At 39.0% G+C, this 20021-nt stretch overlaps 1 protein-coding gene across 2 annotated transcripts in view; it reads left to right on the top strand.

Annotated features, from left to right (window-relative positions):
• The first annotated feature begins 3819 nt into the window (after nucleotides 1-3819).
• SNX2 (sorting nexin 2) overlaps nucleotides 3820-20021 on the top strand; it is a 56721-nt gene continuing 40519 nt past the window's right edge. The window contains exons 1-2 of one of the 2 annotated variants that reach the window (XM_086705465.1): nucleotides 3840-3977; nucleotides 4754-4832. Coding sequence is in view for 1 of the 2 variants with exons in the window: in XM_025925039.2 (XP_025780824.1) it covers nucleotides 3870-3977 (108 nt within the window). In the remaining variant the exon portion in view is untranslated. Of the gene's footprint in view, nucleotides 3978-4753; nucleotides 4833-20021 lie in introns of both variants that reach the window. The other variant, XM_025925039.2, reaches the window with a different exon arrangement.

Raw genomic sequence — 20021 nt, 5'->3', positions numbered from 1 at the left:
AGGCTCCCCCCTTTGCCTGCTTCTTAAATGACCCTTAGGGTTGTGCTGCCCAGACTGTCTGGATCTTTTTTTGTGCTAGTTGCTTTAACTACTATATTTTCCACTTAGCCCTCTTTTCTGAGTTTTGTGTATTCATTCATTTTTCCATTGAAGGTATTAATAGGGTTTATATTTTATTGAGTACTAAACACTAGAGGTTTGTGGCAACCTCTAAAAGGGCCCCCAAGATCCCTGCCTCCTGTTATTCACACCCTTGTGTGATCCTCTCACACAAGTTGAAGGAGATCCTCTCCCAGTTGAGTCTTGAATTGGCTGTAGCTCTGGTAGATATCTTTATTTCAGACTTGTGGGACACCCCCGAGTCAGAGGCACTGGCTAAGGTGCACTTGGATTTTTGAGCCACAGGTAGCATGAGAAAATCTATTTTGTGTTTTTAAGCCATTTAAGTTTGGTGTAATTTGTTTTACAGCAATAGATAACTAATACAGGGTGACCCAGGATCCAAAGTCACTTAAGAAATAGCTCCTAAATGCAGTGATCCTCCAGACTATCAGCGGTGATTGAAAAGAGGCCATGATCACAGTACAATATGATAGGTGTTTTAGAAACATACAGAGAAGTGATGGGAGGACACAGAGAAGAGAATTTTTCAATTGTGCTTGAAGGCTAGTGGATTCACTCAGCAGATTTTATTTTGTCATTGAAGAAGGATGGTAAGTCATCTGAAGAAAATGAGCAGAAAAGGTGATAGGATGCTTGAAGAGAAAATTAATTTTTAGAACTTCTACCAGAAAGAATAATGAAGGATTTGGAAAAGAAATAAATAACAGAGTTGGAGGTTCGAGATCATGGACTTATACGACTTTCGATTAAGGTTGGGGGTTACTTATCAAATGGTCTTAGCAATATGGATACAAGATGAGAGAGGCTGGTGGTTGAATTTGGGATTTCAGAGAAGATTAAACAGAAGAGCAAAAACCAAGGCATAAAAGCACTTGAGAAAAATAGTAAGACAATTTTTATAGTTCTGGCTCATGGAATTCAGGTTGAATAGGGAAAGAAAGACAACCAAAGCTCCTAAGAATTTGTAGGAAATACAGCTGATTCTGACCTCCTATCAATCACTAGGACTAAAGGAGTCAATAGTATTTGGCTTAGAGCCTAGGTCAGCCCTCCATTCTTGAGTTGGAGGAGACTTTTAGAAAGGAATGGTTACCCAGAAGGAGGGCCAATTATGCTATCATGAAAAGAGTGAATGAATGCTTTATAACAGAGCCTAGTGGTTCCCTATGATAGTTTCCATTTCCTCCAGAGTATGAGAACCTCTAATTTTTAGGGAGTAGAATAACAACTGCATTTCCTCATTTCCCATAGCTAGAGATAGCCATGTAACTAATGAGCTGTTCAAAGAGATGTGGACAGAAGTGGTGTGTACAACTTCTGGATTTGGCCCTTGAAGGGAAGGGGATTGCATTCTCTTTCCCTTTTACTCCTTTTCTGCCAGCTGGAAAGTAGTTGTGGTGGAGAGCTTACTTGACCATGAGGAAGAGATTACATCCTAGGGAGGGTAAAGCAACAGAAGGAGCCCATAAATCCTAAATGATCTCATAGAGCCTCCATGGTCCTACATGACAAACTACATTTTTTTAAGCCACTATGTGAACCAGACGAATGCCATCTTGGACAAATCCACCATGATGACCCCTCTGTGACCTGAAGCCTACCTGAGCACAGCCCCACCAACACCCCCAACACATTCTTTCTTTTTGTTAACCGCACCCTTAAGTACACCCTCAGGGCATAACGTCCCTGATCTGCTTTGGAGATATGACTATGGCACACACCTATTTTAAACTCTCCTCCTGTGTGGTCCCCAAGCAAGTACTCCCCAGCCTCTACGTCTATAAAAGCAGATCTTGTGGGAGGTAGTGTTGTGGAGATCTATTCTGCTTGCTGCCACCGAAGGAACGCTTCTGTCTGTAAGTCTCCTTAATAAACCATTTCTTGGTCTTACGGCCTCTTCGGTCTCTGAAGGTCATTCTGCATGTACCTCCCTTTTACAGAACAGCCACTTTTAATTTCAGTCAAAGGTGGCTGGACTTATTTCAACCAAATCAGATGTGTAGTACAAAAAATAACCTGGGAATACAAATGGTCATAGCAGAAGACAGAAAGTAGTAAGCAATAAACAGAGACAGAGGTAAACATTAGGGATGCAGAGAAGAATCCTGTCTACCCAGGCTGTGAGCTTTCAGAAGAGGTTAAAGTGTTTGATCAGTGACAGGTCCAGACTGTAGGTTGGTGGGGTGCAGGCCGGTGAATGCACCTCAGCAGCTGATTCTTCCAGACAGGGACACAGCAGTGGCTCCAGAAAGCATTGGTGATGGTAGCACAATGGTGGCAATCGGTCTCTGCATGAAATTAACCCAAGCAACATTTGAAGTTTGATATTCTTATTTAAATTAATCATGGTTTGGGCTAATGCATCTTGATAATCATCATAGAAATGTAGAAATTTAGGAGTGGGGGCGCCTGGGTAGCTCAGCTGGTTGAAGGTCTGACTCTTGATTTCAGCTCAGGTCATGATCTCACTGTTCCAGCCTTGTGTTGGGCTCTGCACTGACAGTGTGGAGCCTGCTTGGGATTCTCTCTCTCCCTCTCTCTCTCTGTCTGCCCCTTCCCCCTCGCGATCTCTCTCTCTGTCTCTCAAAATAAATAAATAAACATTAAAAAAAAACTTAGGGATGGAAAAAAAATCCTCGCAAATAGAAAAACCTGCTCTAATGCAGTTTAAAAAATAAGTTCCAGAGATGCTAAGTAAGTTTTGTACATAGTCAGTAGCACCCAGGCCTAATTCCCATGCCTTTGAGTGTTGAGAGTTTGTACTTAATTTGTAAAGAATCCCATCAAAGCTTTTTATTCCTCCAGCAAAATTATAACCCCAGGTTGCTGTTGGCAATGCCCTCTTTTAATTTTCCATGAGCATACTTTGCATTAGCAAAGCACTTTTTAGCCTTTAGAATATTTTCACATATTTTCTCATATTATCCTGAGAAAAATCCTGTGCAATCAAGTGACTGGAGGATTAGTAACATTTCCATTTTGCTGCTAAGGAAATTGAAGCTGAAAAGTCTCCAAAAGACCATCCCAGGATGAGGCGCTAGTAATTGGCGGAGGGAATTATTAGGCTCTCGCCAATCATTCACTGCTTTTCCTGTTATTTGTCCAGGCTTTCTCTTACTTTATGAAGCAAAACTAATGTGTGGCTCATGTACTTAGAGTTAAGTTAACTAAAGTGAAATAAAATTTAAAACTCAGCTCCTTCGTCACAGTAGTTACAAGAAGGGCTCAGTGGTCATGCCTGGCCAGCAGTTACTCTACAGGACCAGCGCTGACAGAGAACATTTCAATCATATCAAAGAGATCTGTGGGACAGCCTAAAGGGGTGTCTCTTTTCCACCAAACCTCAATCTTGCCCTCAATCTGTGTATAATCCAAGCCTAAAGACTGGTCCCCAAACTCTTCCACCTTCCTGAAGGACACTTGAAAAGCGGTAATGCCGGTTTTAAAAGTGGCCCAGACTTGATACGAAGGTGATGGTAATAAAAGTGCACGAGTCTTCCACCGACAGCACAGCAAGCGGGCGGTGAGAGGGGATGGCCACCCAGACGCGGAGGTGGATGGAGAGGCGGAGGGGCGGGGCTCAGCGCCGCGCTCAGGGGCGGGCGGCATCACGAGGCCGGGGCGGGGCCGCGAGGGGCGGGGCCGGGGGGCGGGGGAGCGAGGCGGCGAGCGCGCCAGCTTTGCCGTGCGTGCTCACGTGACAGGTCCGCGAGGCCCCGCTCGCGCAGTCGTCTGGACGAGCGAAGATGGCGGCGGAGAGGGAGCCTCCTCCGCTGGGGGACGGGAAGCCCACCGACTTTGAGGAGCTGGAAGACGGAGAAGACCTGTTCACCAGTACTGTGTCCACCCTAGAGGTGAGACCGCGTCGCCATGGGTGCTGCGCTCCGCTCCTGCCGCGCGTCTCACCTTTAGGTGCCTTTCCCCTGCCGGGACTTGTCCCTCCCCACCCCCCGGGTTTGCGGGGACCTGGTCGGGGCGACACCTGTGACGCGGGCCCGCCTCTGGTACCTGTCAGTGGGCTGGAGCGTGGCCTGGGCGGCTAGCCTCCCTCACGAGACCAGCCTGGCGGGCTGGGGGTCGACCTGATCCTTTGAGGGGCCGGGACCGGCCCGAGCGTTGCAGCGCCCTTTCCCGGTTCAGCCGGCCTTCCTCGGTGTCATTTGCACCTCTTCTTCAAAGCCGAGGGTCTTGCCCTGAGTCCTGGTAAACCTTACCACCCTCCCGGGCGACCTCCGCAGCCCCCTTTGGAGAGGTGCTCGCTTTTCCTTTACCAAGGGAGGGTGTGCCCCTGGGAGGGGAGACCAGTGAACGGAGCGTTGAGTGGCCGTGGCTCTCCAGGGAGCTTGTGGATGCACTTTTCCCAGTCATGGCCCTTCATGGACTGCTAGTTCCCCTTGAGGGAGGTGCCTCTGTTGTGTATTGTTGAATGCACTTGACCGGTTTTGTCTTCTTTAGTTCTTAGACTTTTTAAGAATACGAGCGTTTTTAAAATGCAAAGTTGAAGAGAGGGAGTAGTCCAGGAAAGTGCTGGTTTGGGTTTTCTGTTGTTTTTGTTTGTTTTATTTTTTTAAGTTGCCAGGAAGAAATAACCGGTCCTCACTCCCTTTTTCCTCTTTTCTCGCATGGTCAGCGGTCTCTGAAGTTGAGTGTTCCTGTTTTTGTCAGAGGAAACACTGTTAACTCTAATTGGCCTCCTAGATCCATTTCAGGTTTGAATTGCTTTGCATTTAAATGAAGTCACCCACACTTCATAGCCCAGTTTTAAGTGTGTGAGTGTGTGTGTGTGTGTGTGTATTAAAATGTAAGCAAATTGCCCAGAGGTTTGTTTACCTTAGGCTGTACTTCTTTATAAAGTGCTTTTGTAAGCTTTCTTGGCTCGTGCAACTCTACACCAAATCAATTGGAAATTACTGTAAAATGTCCATTATCTAAAACTCAGTTAGCTGAAACTTGGAACTTCCGGGAACCGTTTTCATCACTGACCATACTCTGCAAGTTGTATATACAGGTTCCCAGCCAAATCCCACCTCCCCTTAGATTATATGCTTCTTGAGGCTGGGGATAGTGCCTTGATCATCTTTGTGTTCCTCACAAAATCTTGAACATTTGCATTTAGTAAATGTTTGCTGGATTTATTGTCAAAACCAGTATCTCCTAAGAATTAGTAAAAATTGCCTAGCAAAACAGATGAACCTTTGAGTTTATCTTTTTAACCCTTTATACGTACCATGTAGCTGGCTTAAAATGTATTGAGAGTTAGTGTCTATGCTGAATTCTAAGACCTGTATTTCCTTTGAGGACTATGAAGGTTTTCCACCAGCTAGGATCAAAACAAACTACTGACCTAGTGTGAACTAGAATTCTGTGAACGCTAAGCGTTCTGTTTAATTGAGGCTTTTCAGAGTTGAGTAGCAGGAGCTGTAAATTTCTATTTCCCATTTGGATGGGACTTTTAAATAAGGTATTTGACTTTTTCAATAAAAGTCTACAGAAGTTTGAGTATGAATAAATTTATCTTGGTTGGTGCAATGTGAAAGTTGTAAAGTTGGGTTTGATTTTTAATCTAAACCCCTTATGTTATATAGACTCATTCAGGTTATTGGTTTTAAGGTAATATAACAGATTTGTAAAATCCTAATCTTCCTTGCTTTCCAAACTGTTATGGGGGGGATGGATCTATAGCAGTGTTTTTTAGTATACCTAAGCTACTCTGAAGGAATGTTCTTTCTCAGCCCTCCACTTTTGTTTTCAAAAGTGCTTCTCAAACCTGAGAGTGTAGGGGAGACCATAGGGTTCTTGTTTGAAATGTAGATGCCTTCTCCTCACTGGAATCTGCGTGTTGAATGCTCAAGATCTTCAAACTTTATACATAACTTACCTAGGGATATATATATATACACACACACACATATATGTATAATTTATTGTCAAATTGGTTTCCGTGCAACACCCAATGCTCATCCCAACAGGTGCCCTCCTCAATGCCCATCACCCACTTAGGGATCTTGTTATAGTGCAAATTATGGTTCTGTAGGGCTGGGATAAGGCCATTATTATGCATTTTTAACACATTCCTCCTGGCATTGCTTCTGGTCCATAGACAATAATAAGTTGCAAAGCCTCAGATGATTGTGATGCAGATCATCTACTTCGAATAGTTAACCTAAACTGTAAATTGAAAGTCAGATTTACAGATAAATGTATTTTAATTAAAGAAAAAGTAAGCATTTAAAAATTTATATTATTTCTGTAGAAACTTTTTAAATTGATTGAAATTCATAGAAGTGGAAATCAAATTATAGACATTTTCGATGACAGTAAGCTTGTAATGACCGTACAATTTGGTGTATGATATTAGTCTATTTTTAACACAGTATTGGATTCCTTTCCTTTCACAATTAAGAACAGTCCCATAAAGCCAAATTCAGTAAATGAAGCATATTTAAAAATTACAGTGTTTCTGTTGTGTTGTGACTATGAAACAAGAAATTGGTGGAAGCTGGCATGGGGGCAGAAAATAGAATGAGAAGGGGAAAACATCTAGTGAAGGCTTTTTGGTACCAGAGAGCAAGGCTTTAAATTGTTTACGAATATTGCTTTTTCCTTAAATGATACAACCCTAAGCTTAAAAGGTGCTTCCCATAAAGAATCATGGAGAAATAAGACAACACCTTTAAAAAAAAAAGTCAGGAAATATATGCCTTTTCTCTATTTTATACAGCTATATTGAAGTATAATTCATATACCATACACTTCACTCATTTAATGTGTACAATTTAATGGTTTTTACTATATTCACAGATATGTGCATCCATCACCACAGTTAGTTTTAGAACATGTTCATCACCTCAAAAAGAAACTATGGTTTTCAGCTATCACTCCTTGCCCCCATTCCCCAAATCTCTTTAAACAACCACTAATTAAATTTTTTTTTTTTTCAACGTTTATTTATTTTTGGGACAGAGAGAGACAGAGCATGAACGGGGGAGGAGCAGAGAGAGAGGGAGACACAGAATCGGAAACAGGCTCCAGGCTCTGAGCCATCAGCCCAGAGCCCGATGCGGGGCTCGAACTCACGGACCGCGAGATCGTGACCTGGCTGAAGTCGGACGCTTAACCGACTGCGCCACCCAGGCGCCCCAACCACTAATTAAATTTTTGTCTCTCTATAAACTGTTCTGGACTTCTGTGAATGAAATCATATGATATGTATTTTTTCATGACTGGCTTATTTCACTTAACATAATGTTTTCACAGTCTGTACTTCATTCCTTTATGGAATTGAATGAAATGGAATAATCCATTGTGTGGGTATACTACATTTTGTTTATCCATTCATCAGTTGATGGACATAGGGGTTGTTTCCACGTTCAGGTTGTTGTTAATGCTGCAGTAGATATTTGTACAAGTAGAATTACTGGGTCTTAGGTTAACTTTACATTTAATCGTTTGAATAATTGCCAGACTGGTTTCCCAAAGTGGCTGCGCCATTTTACATTTCCACCAGCCATCTATGAGGGTACCAGTTTCTCCACAGCCTCACCAACACCCGTTATTATGACTTTTTTTTCCATTCTGTTTATCTTAATGGTTGTTAAATGCTATTTTTGTGTGGTTTGATTGAATTGTTTTTGGTGACTAAAGATGTTGCAGATCTTTTCATGTGTTTGTTGGCCATTTGTATATCTTTGGAGGAATGTCTCTTCAGATCCTTTGCTCATTTTTTAATTGAGTTGACTTTTACTGAGTTATAACAATTATTTATATATTCTAGATAGAAGTTCCTTATTAGATACATAATTTGCAGATGTTTTCTCCCACTTTCTTTGGTGTCTTGTCATGTTCTTGATGGTGTCCTTCTAAACACACATTTTTAAAAAATTTGATGAAGTAAAATTTATTTTAAAAATTTTGTTTCTCATGCTTTTCACTGTCGTATCTAAGAATCCCCTGCCAAAGCTAAGGTCATGAAGATGACCATGTGTGTTTTCTTCTAAGAATTTTATGGTTTTGGCTCCTTTAAGTCCTTGATCCGCTTTGAGTTAATTTTTGTATATGTAATGAGGTAGGGTCCACCTTTGTTCTTTTCCATTTGGCAATTCAGTTGTCCCAGCACCATTTGTTGAAAAGATTATTCTTTCCCCCTATGAATGATAATTGGCACCCTTGTTGAAAATGACTTGACCATAGGTGCTCACACCTGGTTCTCAGACTAACCTCAGTCTAAATTTAGGTCAGTTGAAGTTAAGAAGAGGACGATAGTTTGCCCATGATAGGGATTATAGAGCATTTCAAATGAAATTTCCAGATGGCAGGCTCACAGGTCTTAAAATTCCTTTTCTCTAACCCCATGCTGCTCTAAGTGTTTGGAAGACATCCTACTTGGTTGACTTCAGCAAATACTTGGGTATTTACCCTCTCCCGTACTATATGGATCGTCATCAGAGTGTAAATATCAGCAACTACTGCAAATCTTTGAGGACAGAAAATCTCCAGTGGAGAAGAAGGAGGTGTGCAGAAAACTCTGATACAGATTGTGATTTTATGGTCTGAAAACACAACCAGTTTTCACTGAAAGTACCACTGAAACATGGGGAGATTTTTATTCCTATCAGTGTTCCTGACGCATAGTAGATGAACACTAAATGCTTCTCTTGGCTGGGAAAAGCTCATTGAAGAGGTAATATTTAAGAGAGACCTCAAAGGGGTAATGAAACTTCCAAGTGGGAGAATAGCAAGGGTCACTTGAGGGTCAGTCCATATTCTAAGGAACCATAAAAAATTCAGAGTGGCTGAATAGAGGATGTTACAACTTTACTATGTGGTGAAATTGTGAAGGACTTTGGAGTAGGTGGGTGAGAGCTATGAAAAATTATTATGGCAATAACTTGATTATCTAGGAGGATTAATGTACTAGCAGTCTGAGGGATAAATTTGAGTTTTAAGTTTGGGGTTGAAGACCTGAAAAAGGAAAGCAAGTGCAAATAATAAAGGAGAAAAGGAAATTGATGCAACAGTAGATGAAAAGTTAGACATCTAAAGACTTACAATGTCTCCCTCTCTTCAGGCGATTCTTAGACAAAGGAATTACAAGTTTTATTTGGGGCTACATTACAGCAATTAAGAGAACATCAAGCAGCTAGAGGTTCCCATGGGCTAGAAATGTTGTTTTGGGAATGTGTCATAAACTTACTGAATGATTATATTAAACGAGGCTGGACATCTAGTCCCTGCCCTAAGGAGTGAGTGTATAAACCATCAAAAGTCAATGTAATAAACCCAGCTCTGTGAACAAATGCCTGCAATACCAGATGTTACATGTGTAATTGAAATATGTATGTGCTACAAAATAGTATAGAAGACTAGAGTGACTTAATTACATAGAAATGATCTTTGAGATCTTGAAAATGGTTGGAATTATCAAAAGAAAAGAGTATGACAAGGGACTGTTGACAAAGAGCTGCTCAATTGGTATGTCTTGTACCTATGCAACAGGTAGTAGCAGTATATGTTTTCTTCTGTTTTCTGATCTCTAGGTAGGCCTCCAATTTTAAATGTACTAATTTTTCTGAAAATTTCTTTATGAATTACGTGTGTGTCAGAGCAAAAACATTTTGCAGTCAGGTATTTTAAGGGGTGAGCACTGAAAATTATTAGAAAGATGTATGAGCAGCCTGACTCTAGTTGACCACTTTCCCTTAAAGCTATTAAAGTGAGAGATTTTAGAATGAATGGTTTTTAGTGTCTGTTAAAAAATGTTATTATACGAAGTTGCTTGAGGCAGAGTTGCTCACTTTGTTGTGCTTTTTTCTTAAAAAGAATGAAATTTGCCTTTACTGTTAATTTTACAAATACCCACTTTCCTATGAAGTTGAACTGTTGTTTGTTTTTCCTGTGATGATAGTTTTTACTAGAGGCAAAATTTACCTCAATTTTATTCAAATTTTATACCTCAAAGTTTATTCAATTTAGTAAAGTGCATTACCACCTCACTCAGGATAGAGACCACTTCCATCACCTAAAAAAATTCTCTCACATAGTTAACCCCTTCCCACTCCCAGTCTCTGGCAACCAGTGATGTCTTCTGTCTAGTTTTGTCTTTTTTTCAGAATGTCATATACATTGAATCATACAGTATGAAATTTGGAGTCTAGCTTCTTTAATTTAGTATCAAGTGTGAGACTCAGAGATGTTGCAGAGATCAGTAGTTCAGTCCTTTGTATTTCTGAATTTAATATTCCATTGCATGTATGTCTCACAGTTGATTGTTGTTGAAGGACAGTTGTGTCTTTCACAGCTTCTTTCAACTGTGTCTTTCCAGCTTCTGGCATTAATGAGTAAAGCCAATATAAACATTGATGTGCAAGTTTTTGTATGAACATAGTGTTCATTTCTTTTGGGTAATACTTAAGGATTGCCGGGTTGTATGGTAATTATGTTTTGACTTTGTAAGAAACTGCCGTACTTTCTGCCACAACGGTTTAAGGGAGGTGAAGTCATTTGCTTTTAGTCCCATGAGTTAATGACTGTAGTAATAATGTAATTCAAGACGATATCCGTTAGGGCAGTGTTCTCTGAGTCTGAAAATTGTTAATCTATGGTTTCATTAAAACAGAAGCATGATGTTTCAATATAAAAGCATGTCAGTGTATTTCCTGGTGTCATAAAAGTTATTTTAATATAGAAATTTTATCCTTATTCCAAGAGTCACATTTTATATGTATTACTGAGTGTTGGAATCTTGACAGCTAGCCCCAGGGAAACTTTTGTGCAGCTAGATTTGTCTGTTTTCATCTCTGGTCAAGTTTCTATTCATTTCATCTTTGAAATCTTATAAAATTATAGAAGAGTCAAAGGAGGGAAGGCAGGGAGGGAAGGGAAGGGAAAGAAAGCAAAGAAAGAAACTGTCAAGCTCTTTCCAAAGTAGATCTATCATTAATTACATTCCCATAGCAGTGAATGAGAATATGAGTTGTTCCACATCCTGTCTGCATTTATTAGTATCAGTTTTTCTTTTAGGTAGTGCTGAGCTTGAGACTGGCTTCTGTCGGCTTGAAAGAAGTGATTGTTAAATTTTCAGGGATTTGTAAGCTGGTTATTAAACACAGCCATTGTTAAAATTAAGTTATACAAACATATTTAAATGAATTATATTAAAAATTATGGTAATAAGTATTCAGAACTTGTCACTTCCTAATTTCATTACTACTTTTTATTATTTTTATGCTCTTGAGGTCATATGTCTATTGTATTTTATGGTGCAAAGTACGTATCTTCTCAAGTCCACTTTCAGGGAGGGGTAAGCAGCCACAGCAGGCACATTTATACCACACATCAGCAAAAGCTATAAATCAGAGTCTTCTCCCCCAAAGACCTGGTTGCTAAGCATTAATCAGCACACTAGAGATTTTTAGCCATTCTAACAGGTTTCTACTGTTACCCCATTGTAATTTTAATACACAGTCTCTAATAGTGCTTTTGAGTGTCTTTTTATGTGCATATTCACTGTCTGAAAATTATCTTTAGCGATGTCCTTCCTTTCACATCTTTTGCCGTTTAAAAATTTGGATTTCCTTATTGAGTTTTGAGAATTCTTCATGCATTCTAATTATGCATCCTTTGCCAGATAAATGTTTTGCAAATATTTTTTCCTACTCTGGCTTGTCTTTTTATGCTATTAACATTAGCTTCCACAGAGCAAAAGTTTATTATTTTGGTGAAGTTCAGGTTAGTTCTTTTGTTGTTGTTGATAGTACTTGGTATGTCACATAAGATATCCTTTCCTAACGCTAACCCAAGGTGACAAAGGTTTTACTTATGTTTCCTTCTAGAAGTTTTGTAATTTTTCTTTTACATTTTGGTGTAACGGGATTCATTATGAATTAATTTTCATGTGAGTTGAAGTGTCTAGTTTTTTGCATATAGATATCTAGTTGTTACAGCACCATTTATTGGAAGATAATCATATTGTTAAGGTTTGTTTTGTGGCTGAAAATATGGTCTTTTGTGGTAAATATTCTGTTTGCACTTCAAAAGGATGTATGTAGTCAGATGTTGATGGCTGGAGTGTTCTATAATTGTTGGTCACGTTGGTTCGTTTTATTTTTCAAAATATACAACATCACCAGTGAATCCCACATGCTTTAGGCTAAGTTAAAGAAGCTAGACTTAAAAAGTTTCTTGATGAGTTGTCTTTGCATCTTTGTCAAAGATCAGTTGAGCATGTATATGTATATATACGTGTATGTCTATTTCTGGACTCCAGCCTTTGTCACTGTTTATTGAGTCTCCTTTTGCCAATTGTATGCTGTCTTACTGTAACTAAGTCTTGAAATTAGCAAATGTGAATCCACTGACTTCTTTCAAAATTGTTTTGGTTGTTCGCCTTTTTTTGCCTTTCCATATAATTTTAAAAGCAACTTTTGACTTCTACCAAATAGGTCACCTGAGATTTTAATTGGGATTGTGATGAATCCATAGATTAGTTTGGGGAGAATTAACATATTAACAGTATTGAACATTTAAGCATAAATGTACTATTTCTATTTATTTAGGTTTATTTGATTTTTTCCATCAGTGTTTGTAGTTTTCAGCATACCAATCTAGTACATGTTGTGTGAGTTTTATACCTGTTTTGTGGTTTCTTTTACATTTGCTCATTGGTGGCGTGTTGACCCTCTATCCAGCAAATGTGCTAAACACTCATTAGTTTTAGTGGCTTTTTCTAGAGTCCTTGGGATTTTCATGTACATAATCATGCTATGATTAGAGTTTTATTTCTTTGTTTCCAATGTTTACGCCTTAATGTAATAACTAAGATTATCGGCATAATTTTGAATAGAAGTGGTAAAGTGGGTATCATTTTCCTTTTTGTGAACTTAGAAGAAAAATATTCTTTCTCTCAAATATGTTATCTGTTAAGTTTTTCTTGTAGGTGTCCTTCATCAGGTTAAAGAAATTCTATTTATTTTCTGAAATTTTGTACTCATGAATGGATGCTGGTTTTGGCAAATTCTTTTTTTGCATTTAATAAGTTAATCATGTAGTTTTCTTCTTAGGTTAATGGTGACATGGATTATGTTGATTGATTTTTTTAAAACATTGAATAAACCTTGCATTCCTGGGATAAGCCCCGAAGTCATAAATGTGCTTACCCTTTTTATATGTTGCTGCATTCAGTTTGACAGCATTTGTTTCGGCTATTGTATCTGTCATGCTAGATATTTGTATAGTATTTTCTTTTACTTACAATGACTTTGTTTGATTTTCGTACCAAAATGCTGGTCTCATTAAAGGAATTGGAGAATGTTTATTTCTCTTCTATATTCTTGAAGAGGTTGTATGGATTAATCTTCTATCTTCTTTAGAGGTTGCTAGAACTCACTAGTGAAGTCACCTGAGCATGTAGTTTTGTTTTTGGAAGACTTTTAACTTCAAATTCATTATCTTTAGTAGATGCAGGACTGTTTGTTCTTGTTGAGCTTCTGTAGTATGTGTCTTTCAAGGAGTTTGTTCATTCAGTCTAGGTTGTGAAATAGGCATAAGGTTTTTCATAATACTCTTATTTTCCTGTGGCAATGTCTGTGGGGTCTCTTGGTGATGCCTTTGCCTTTTCATTCCTAATATTCGTAACTTATGTCTTCTGTTTATTCATGTATTTTTTGTTCATTTATTTTAATCTCTCTAGAGCATATCTTGGGATCTTTTCAAAGAATCATCTTTTTTTTTGCTTTCTTGATTTTTTTTTTTTTCTATTGTTGGTAGAGGCTTCGATCATTGATTTGAAATTTGGTTGGTTTTTTGGGTGTTTTGTTTTTTTTTTGAGTATTAGTAGTTAGCTATATATTTCTTTGTAAGCACTGCTTTAGCTGCATCCCACAAATTTTGTTACTGTGTTTTGTTTTTATTCAATTTAAACTCTTCTCTACTTACCCTGGTGACTTACTCTTTGACCTCTGGATTATTTAGACATGTGTTAATTTCCCAAATTAGGGAATTTTCTCAGTAGCTTTCTATTATTTCTAGTTTAATTTGATTATGGTCAGAGAATGTTTTATGATTTTAGTTCTTTTAAATTTGTTAAGGTTTGTCTTATGGCCTAGAATATGGTCTGTTATGGTGAATATTTTGTGTGCGCTTGAAAAGAATGTATATAATCTAATGTTACTGTTGGAGTGTTCTTTAAATGTTAAGTCAAGTTGGCTAAAGTATTTTCCAGCTCTCCTCTATGTTGCCTTATTACATACCTGTTCTATCCATTGCTGAGAGAAGAGTGCTGTAGTCTCCCAATATAATCGTAGACTTAAAATTTTTAATTTATAGTTTCAGTTCAGTTTTTTCTTCATATTGAAGCTTTATTGTTAGACACATAGACATTTAGTATTGTTATGACTTTTTGGTAAATTGATGATCATTTTATCGTATCATCCCCTCTTTATTGCTGATAATACTTTATTGCTGATAATACTACACTTGATCTTAGCCAAAAGGCTGAGAATCGATTGCTGATAATACTTCTTATTCAAAGTTTACTTTATCTGATGTTAATGTGGCACTCTGTCTCTGTTTTGATTGTTTGCATGATACATTTTTTCCATTCTTTTACTGTTAACTTACCTATTGTCTTTAAGTTACTTTTTTTTGTAGGGAGTATATTGTTGTGTATTGCTATTTTTATATCCAGTCTAGCTATCTCTGTCCTCTAATTGGTGTATTTATTTATTTATTATTTTTTTTTTAATTTTTTTTTCAACGTTTTATTTATTTTTGGGACAGAGAGAGACAGAGTATGAACGGGGGAGGGGCAGAGAGAGAGGGAGACACAGAGTCGGAAACAGGCTCCAGGCTCTGAGCCATCAGCCCAGAGCCTGACGCGGGGCTCGAACTCACGGACCGCGAGATCGTGACCTGGCTGAAGTCGAATGCTTAACCGACTGCACCACCCAGGCGCCCCTAATTGGTGTATTTAATGTAATTATTGGTGTGGTTGGATTAGGTCTGTTTCTTTTCTGTTTTTCCCTCTGTTTCTACCTATGTTTCTCCCTTTCTCCTTTCTTTTGTATTATCTTAATGCTTGTAAGTATTTAATTTTAATTTATCTACTGGATTTTTTGCTTTATCTCCCCTTCCTCTAAGTATATAAATATACTTATATACATATGTATATAGAATACATATATACTTATATGTGTATCTACATATATTTATAAAGAAGGTAGTTGCTGTAAGGATTACAGAATACATACCTAATGATTTATAGTCCAGTTAGAGTTAATGTTATACTTATAAAAATAAAATGCAGATTCTTATGACCATTTACCTCCCTTTATATTAATTTTCACATGTATTATGTCTCTATACATTAAAAACCTTACCAATGTTTTAAGTTTTGCTTTCATAGTCATACACATTTTAAATAACTTAAGAGAAGGAAAATGGTCTATTATATTTCTCTAGTTAGTTACTACTTCTGTAATTCTTACTGTATTCTTGAAGTTCCAAGTCTTTGTTATTCATATCTGGTATCTTCGGGCTGAAGATTGTCTTTAAGGCCCTCCCCATTTTTTAGATTTATTTATTTCTTTTTTAAGAACTGGCCTGGTGATGGTAGATCCCTATAGTTTTCTTTCATTTGACAGTATCTTTATTCCAACTTTGTTCCTGAAGAATATTTTTGCTGGATATGGAATTATGTTTACAATTCTTTTTTTTTTTTTTTTTAACGTTTATTTATTATTGAGAGACAGAAGCAGAGCATGAGCATGGGAGGGGCCGAGAGATGGGGAGACCTAGGATCCGAAGCAGGCTCCAGGCTCTGAGCTGTCAGCACAGAGCTCAATGTGGGGCTCGAACTCACAAACCCAGAGATCATGACCTGAGCTGAAGTCGGAGACACTTCACCAACTGAGCCACCCAGGCACCCCTGTTTCCCCACCCCCCCACCCCCCCACCCCAGCGCTGTGAAGACACTGTGCCACTGTCATGGTTTTTTTGATGAGAAATATGAAGTCTTTGTAATTGTATCCCTAAATGGAAATTTTTTCTTTAGCTGCTTCAAGTTGTTGTTTTTTTGTTTGTTTTAAGTAGACTTTACACACAGCACAGAGCCCAGTGCGGGGCTTGAACTCATGACCTGAAATGAAGACCTGAGCTCAGATCAAGAGTTGGACACCTAACCTAACCAGCTGAGCTAACCAGGCACGCTTCAAGTTTTTTTATTTTTAATCTTTGGTTTTCAGCCACTTTTTATGATGTGGCTGGGTATGGTTTTCTCTGAAGCTGTCCTCTTAGAGTTAGCTTGTTCTCAAATCTGTAAATTTATGTCTTTGAACAAATTTGTGAAGCTTTCAGCCATCATTTCTTGAAATATTTTTGTGCACTTCTTTTTGGGATTTCAGTGACATGAATGTTTGACTTTTTAATATTGTTTCACAGGTCCCTGAGGTTCTGCTTTCTTTTTTTCCCCATTTTTTCTCTTTTATTCAGACTGGTTATTTTCTAATGATCTGTCTTCATGTTTACTGATTTTTTTCCTGTCAAGAACTGTATAAAGTCTGAAATTTTATCTTCCTTGTAAGCTAACACATTAACTTGTTTTATGGTTGCTGGAAGAAGACTTGATGAAGTACCTTTTTTTTTTTAGTGTTTTTAAAATTTATTTTTGAGAGAGAGAGAGAGAATGGGACAGAGTGTGAGCAGGGGAGGGACAGAGAGGGAGGGAGACACAGAATCCAAAGCAGGCTCCAGCCTCTGAGCTGTCAGCAGAGCCTGATTCCTGGCCGGAACCTGTGAACTGCAAAATCATGACCTGAGCCAAAGTCAGAAGCAAGTCAGAGGCTCAATCCGACTGAGCCACCCAGGCGCCACCCCCTTGATTAAGCACTTTTACTCCAAGCATAGCAGACAGCATGAGTATCATGTTTGGGACAATTTCCCTTGCCTTTTTTTTGACAGGGTGGCGTGATGGGGTGTAGGGGGGGGTTGTGGGGGGAGTGGAGGTTGATACTGTACCTGCCTTTGATCTGGGTCACAGCTGAAGAACTTGAGATTAGAGAACCCAAATCATTTATAATAGGCAGTAAGTGTGCCTGTTCTTTGCTCTAGAGGGGACATTGTATTATACCAGACAGTAAACAAATCTAGTCTTTGGAAAAGACACAGATTACCTTTTTTTTTCCAAGGCTGTTTCCCAGAAACATTGCCATCTATTAGAGTTGTAGCTGCCTGCATTGTCACACTCTTTTGCTCAACTTGGGCCACCCTTGCAGAAAAGCACTGAAAGAAAAGAGAGAAAATACTGATGAAGATTTCTGGGTCCCCTTTTCCCAGTTCAGCTGGTTACACAAGTAAACTTTTTTCTTGGGGTTTTAGATGCCAATGCTCTCAGCACTGCTGCTTTCATGCACTTAAGCATCTGGGTCTGGCCTCAGGTCACGGCCAAGAGAGACAACGGGGTAGGGATCCGAAGAAAAGGAAAAGAATTTTGCACCTACATTCTCTTGATAGCAGGGGCCCTGGTGTTATAGTCAGAAAATAAGAGTTTTCTTGGCATCATTGCTGTTCACACTGCTAGTATGGTTCTGCAGTTGGAGCCATTCTCAGGAAAAGTTAAAAGAGAAAAGAACGGGGGGAAAACCCATAAAATTCACCCTCACATTTTTGTCTCTTTCCCCAGTCTACCTGCCATTAGTTACTAGAAGTCTTTGTGCATTGTACTCTATCCAGAGATTTTAGTGTTAATCAGTGGGAGAGAAAGGGGTCTAGGGGGCTTCTTTAATGTTACTTGGGATCTTAAACACTACTTTTTAATTGAAGAGATACTAGCAACAGCCTTGGAACTTATTATAGAAATGTTCAGCACGCTACTAGGTGATGATGTAGGGAGAAAAAATAAACATTTATGAAAAATGTTGAGATCTGTACAATTGCGTATCTTGGAGAACTAGTTCTGATCACCCAGAACATGTGCTCCCGGCAAAGAAATCATCAACGTTCCATCAGGTCCTCATTCACTGGCCGCTGTCTCCATACTCCTGTTCATCGCATGGAGAGGCAGGGGCAAAAATAAGTCCTCACTCAGCCTTTAGTGAGTGACAGCTCCAGTTTAGTGTACAAGTTATATATAGGACCTTAGTGCTCATATCTTGCTCAATACAAGAATATCTTAGTTTTAACAAATATTGTCTGGAAGCTGAATCGTGTATAGGTGCCTACTATTCTCATATATTGGCATACTATAAACATCTTTAGTGCCAGTGTGCTTCATTTTTTTAAATAGACTTTATTTGCTACAACAGTTTTAAGATCACAACAAAAATGGAGTGGAAGGTACAGAGGTTCCCCATATACTGCCCCTACACATGCATTATCCCTCATTGTCTGCATCCCCAACCACAGTGGTGTGGTATGGTATGTTTGTTAGAATAGCGGAGTCTGCATTGTGGCATGGTAATCACCTAAAGTTTATAGTTGATGGTGTTTTACATGTTGTGGGTTTAGACAAGTGTGTAATGACACGATATGTATCCACCCTAATAGTGTCGTGTAGTTTAACTGTCCACAAATCCTGTGTACTCTGCCTCTTCATCCTTCCTTCCCTCCTAACCTCCTGTCTTTATAGTTTTGCATTTTCCAGAGTATTCCATAGTTGGGATGATAGGATATATAATCTTTTTAGACTGGATTCTTTCACTTAGTAATATGCATTTAAGTTTTCTCTGTGTCTTTTCATGGCTAGATAGCTCATTTCCTTTTAGTGCTGAATAACATTCCATTGACTGGAAGGAAGCACCAGTTTACTTAACCCTTTAACCTCCTGAAGGACATCTTGATTGCTTCCAAATTTTGACAGTTATGAATAAAAGCTACTCTAAACATCATGTGCTGTGTTTTTTGTGGACATAAGTTTCCAGGTCCTCTGGATAAATACTAAAGAAAGCAATTGCTGGACTGTATGATAAGAATATGTTTAGTTTTGTGAGAAACTGCCAAACTGTCTTCCAAAGTGGCTGGACCATTTTACAGTCCCACCAGCAGTGAGCGTGAGAGTTCCTGTTGCTCCACACCATTGCCAGCCAGTATTTGGTGTTGTCAGAGTTACAGATTTTTGACCACTCTAATAAGTGTTTGCATATACCAGCATGAGGCATAGTGGTATCTCATTGTTGTTTTAATTTGCATTTTCCTGATGATATGTGATTTGGGACATCTTTTCATATGCCTGTTTGTTAGATGCATATTTGGTAAGGCGTCTGTTAAGGTTTTGTCCCACTTTTAAATTGGGTTGACCATTGTCTTATTGTTAAGTTTTCATACTCCTTTGTGTATTTTGGATAGCAGTACTTTATCAGATATGTCTTGCAAATTTTTCTCCCAGTCTGTGGCTTGTTTTTTATCCTCTTGACAGTATCTTGCAAAGGAAGTTTTAATTTAAGATTTTTTAGTGTTTATTTTTGGAGAGAGAGAGAGTGAGAGAGACAGAGCATGGGCGCACATGAACAGGGGAAGGACAGAGAGAGAGGGAGACGCAGAATCCAAATCAGGCTCCAGGCTCCTAGCTTTCAGCACAGAGCCTGACTTGAACTCATGAACTTGAACAGAGCCTCATGAACCGTGAGGTCGTGACCTGAGCCAAAGTTGGTTGCTTAACCGACTGAGCCACCCAGGTGCCCCTAGTTTAAGTTTTTAAAGTTTATTTATTTTGAGAGAGAGAGAGCATGAGCAGGGGAGGGGAGACAGAATCCCAAGCAGGCTTCGTGCTGTTAGCGCAGAGCCTGACGTCGGGGGGGGGGGGGGGGGGGGGGGGCTCAATCTCACAGGACAGTGAGATCATGACCTCTCAGTGGAAATGAAGTGTCAGATGCTTAGCTGACTGAGCCACCCAGTTGCCCTAAAGGAAG

Source organism: Puma concolor, chromosome A1 (genome assembly GCF_028749965.1).
Source record: "Puma concolor isolate L17-30 chromosome A1, mPumCon1.1.hap2, whole genome shotgun sequence".
NCBI lineage: Eukaryota > Metazoa > Chordata > Mammalia > Carnivora > Felidae > Puma > Puma concolor.
The sequence above is the reverse complement of the archived record's forward strand: the minus strand, read 5'-3'. Positions and strand labels throughout refer to the sequence as shown.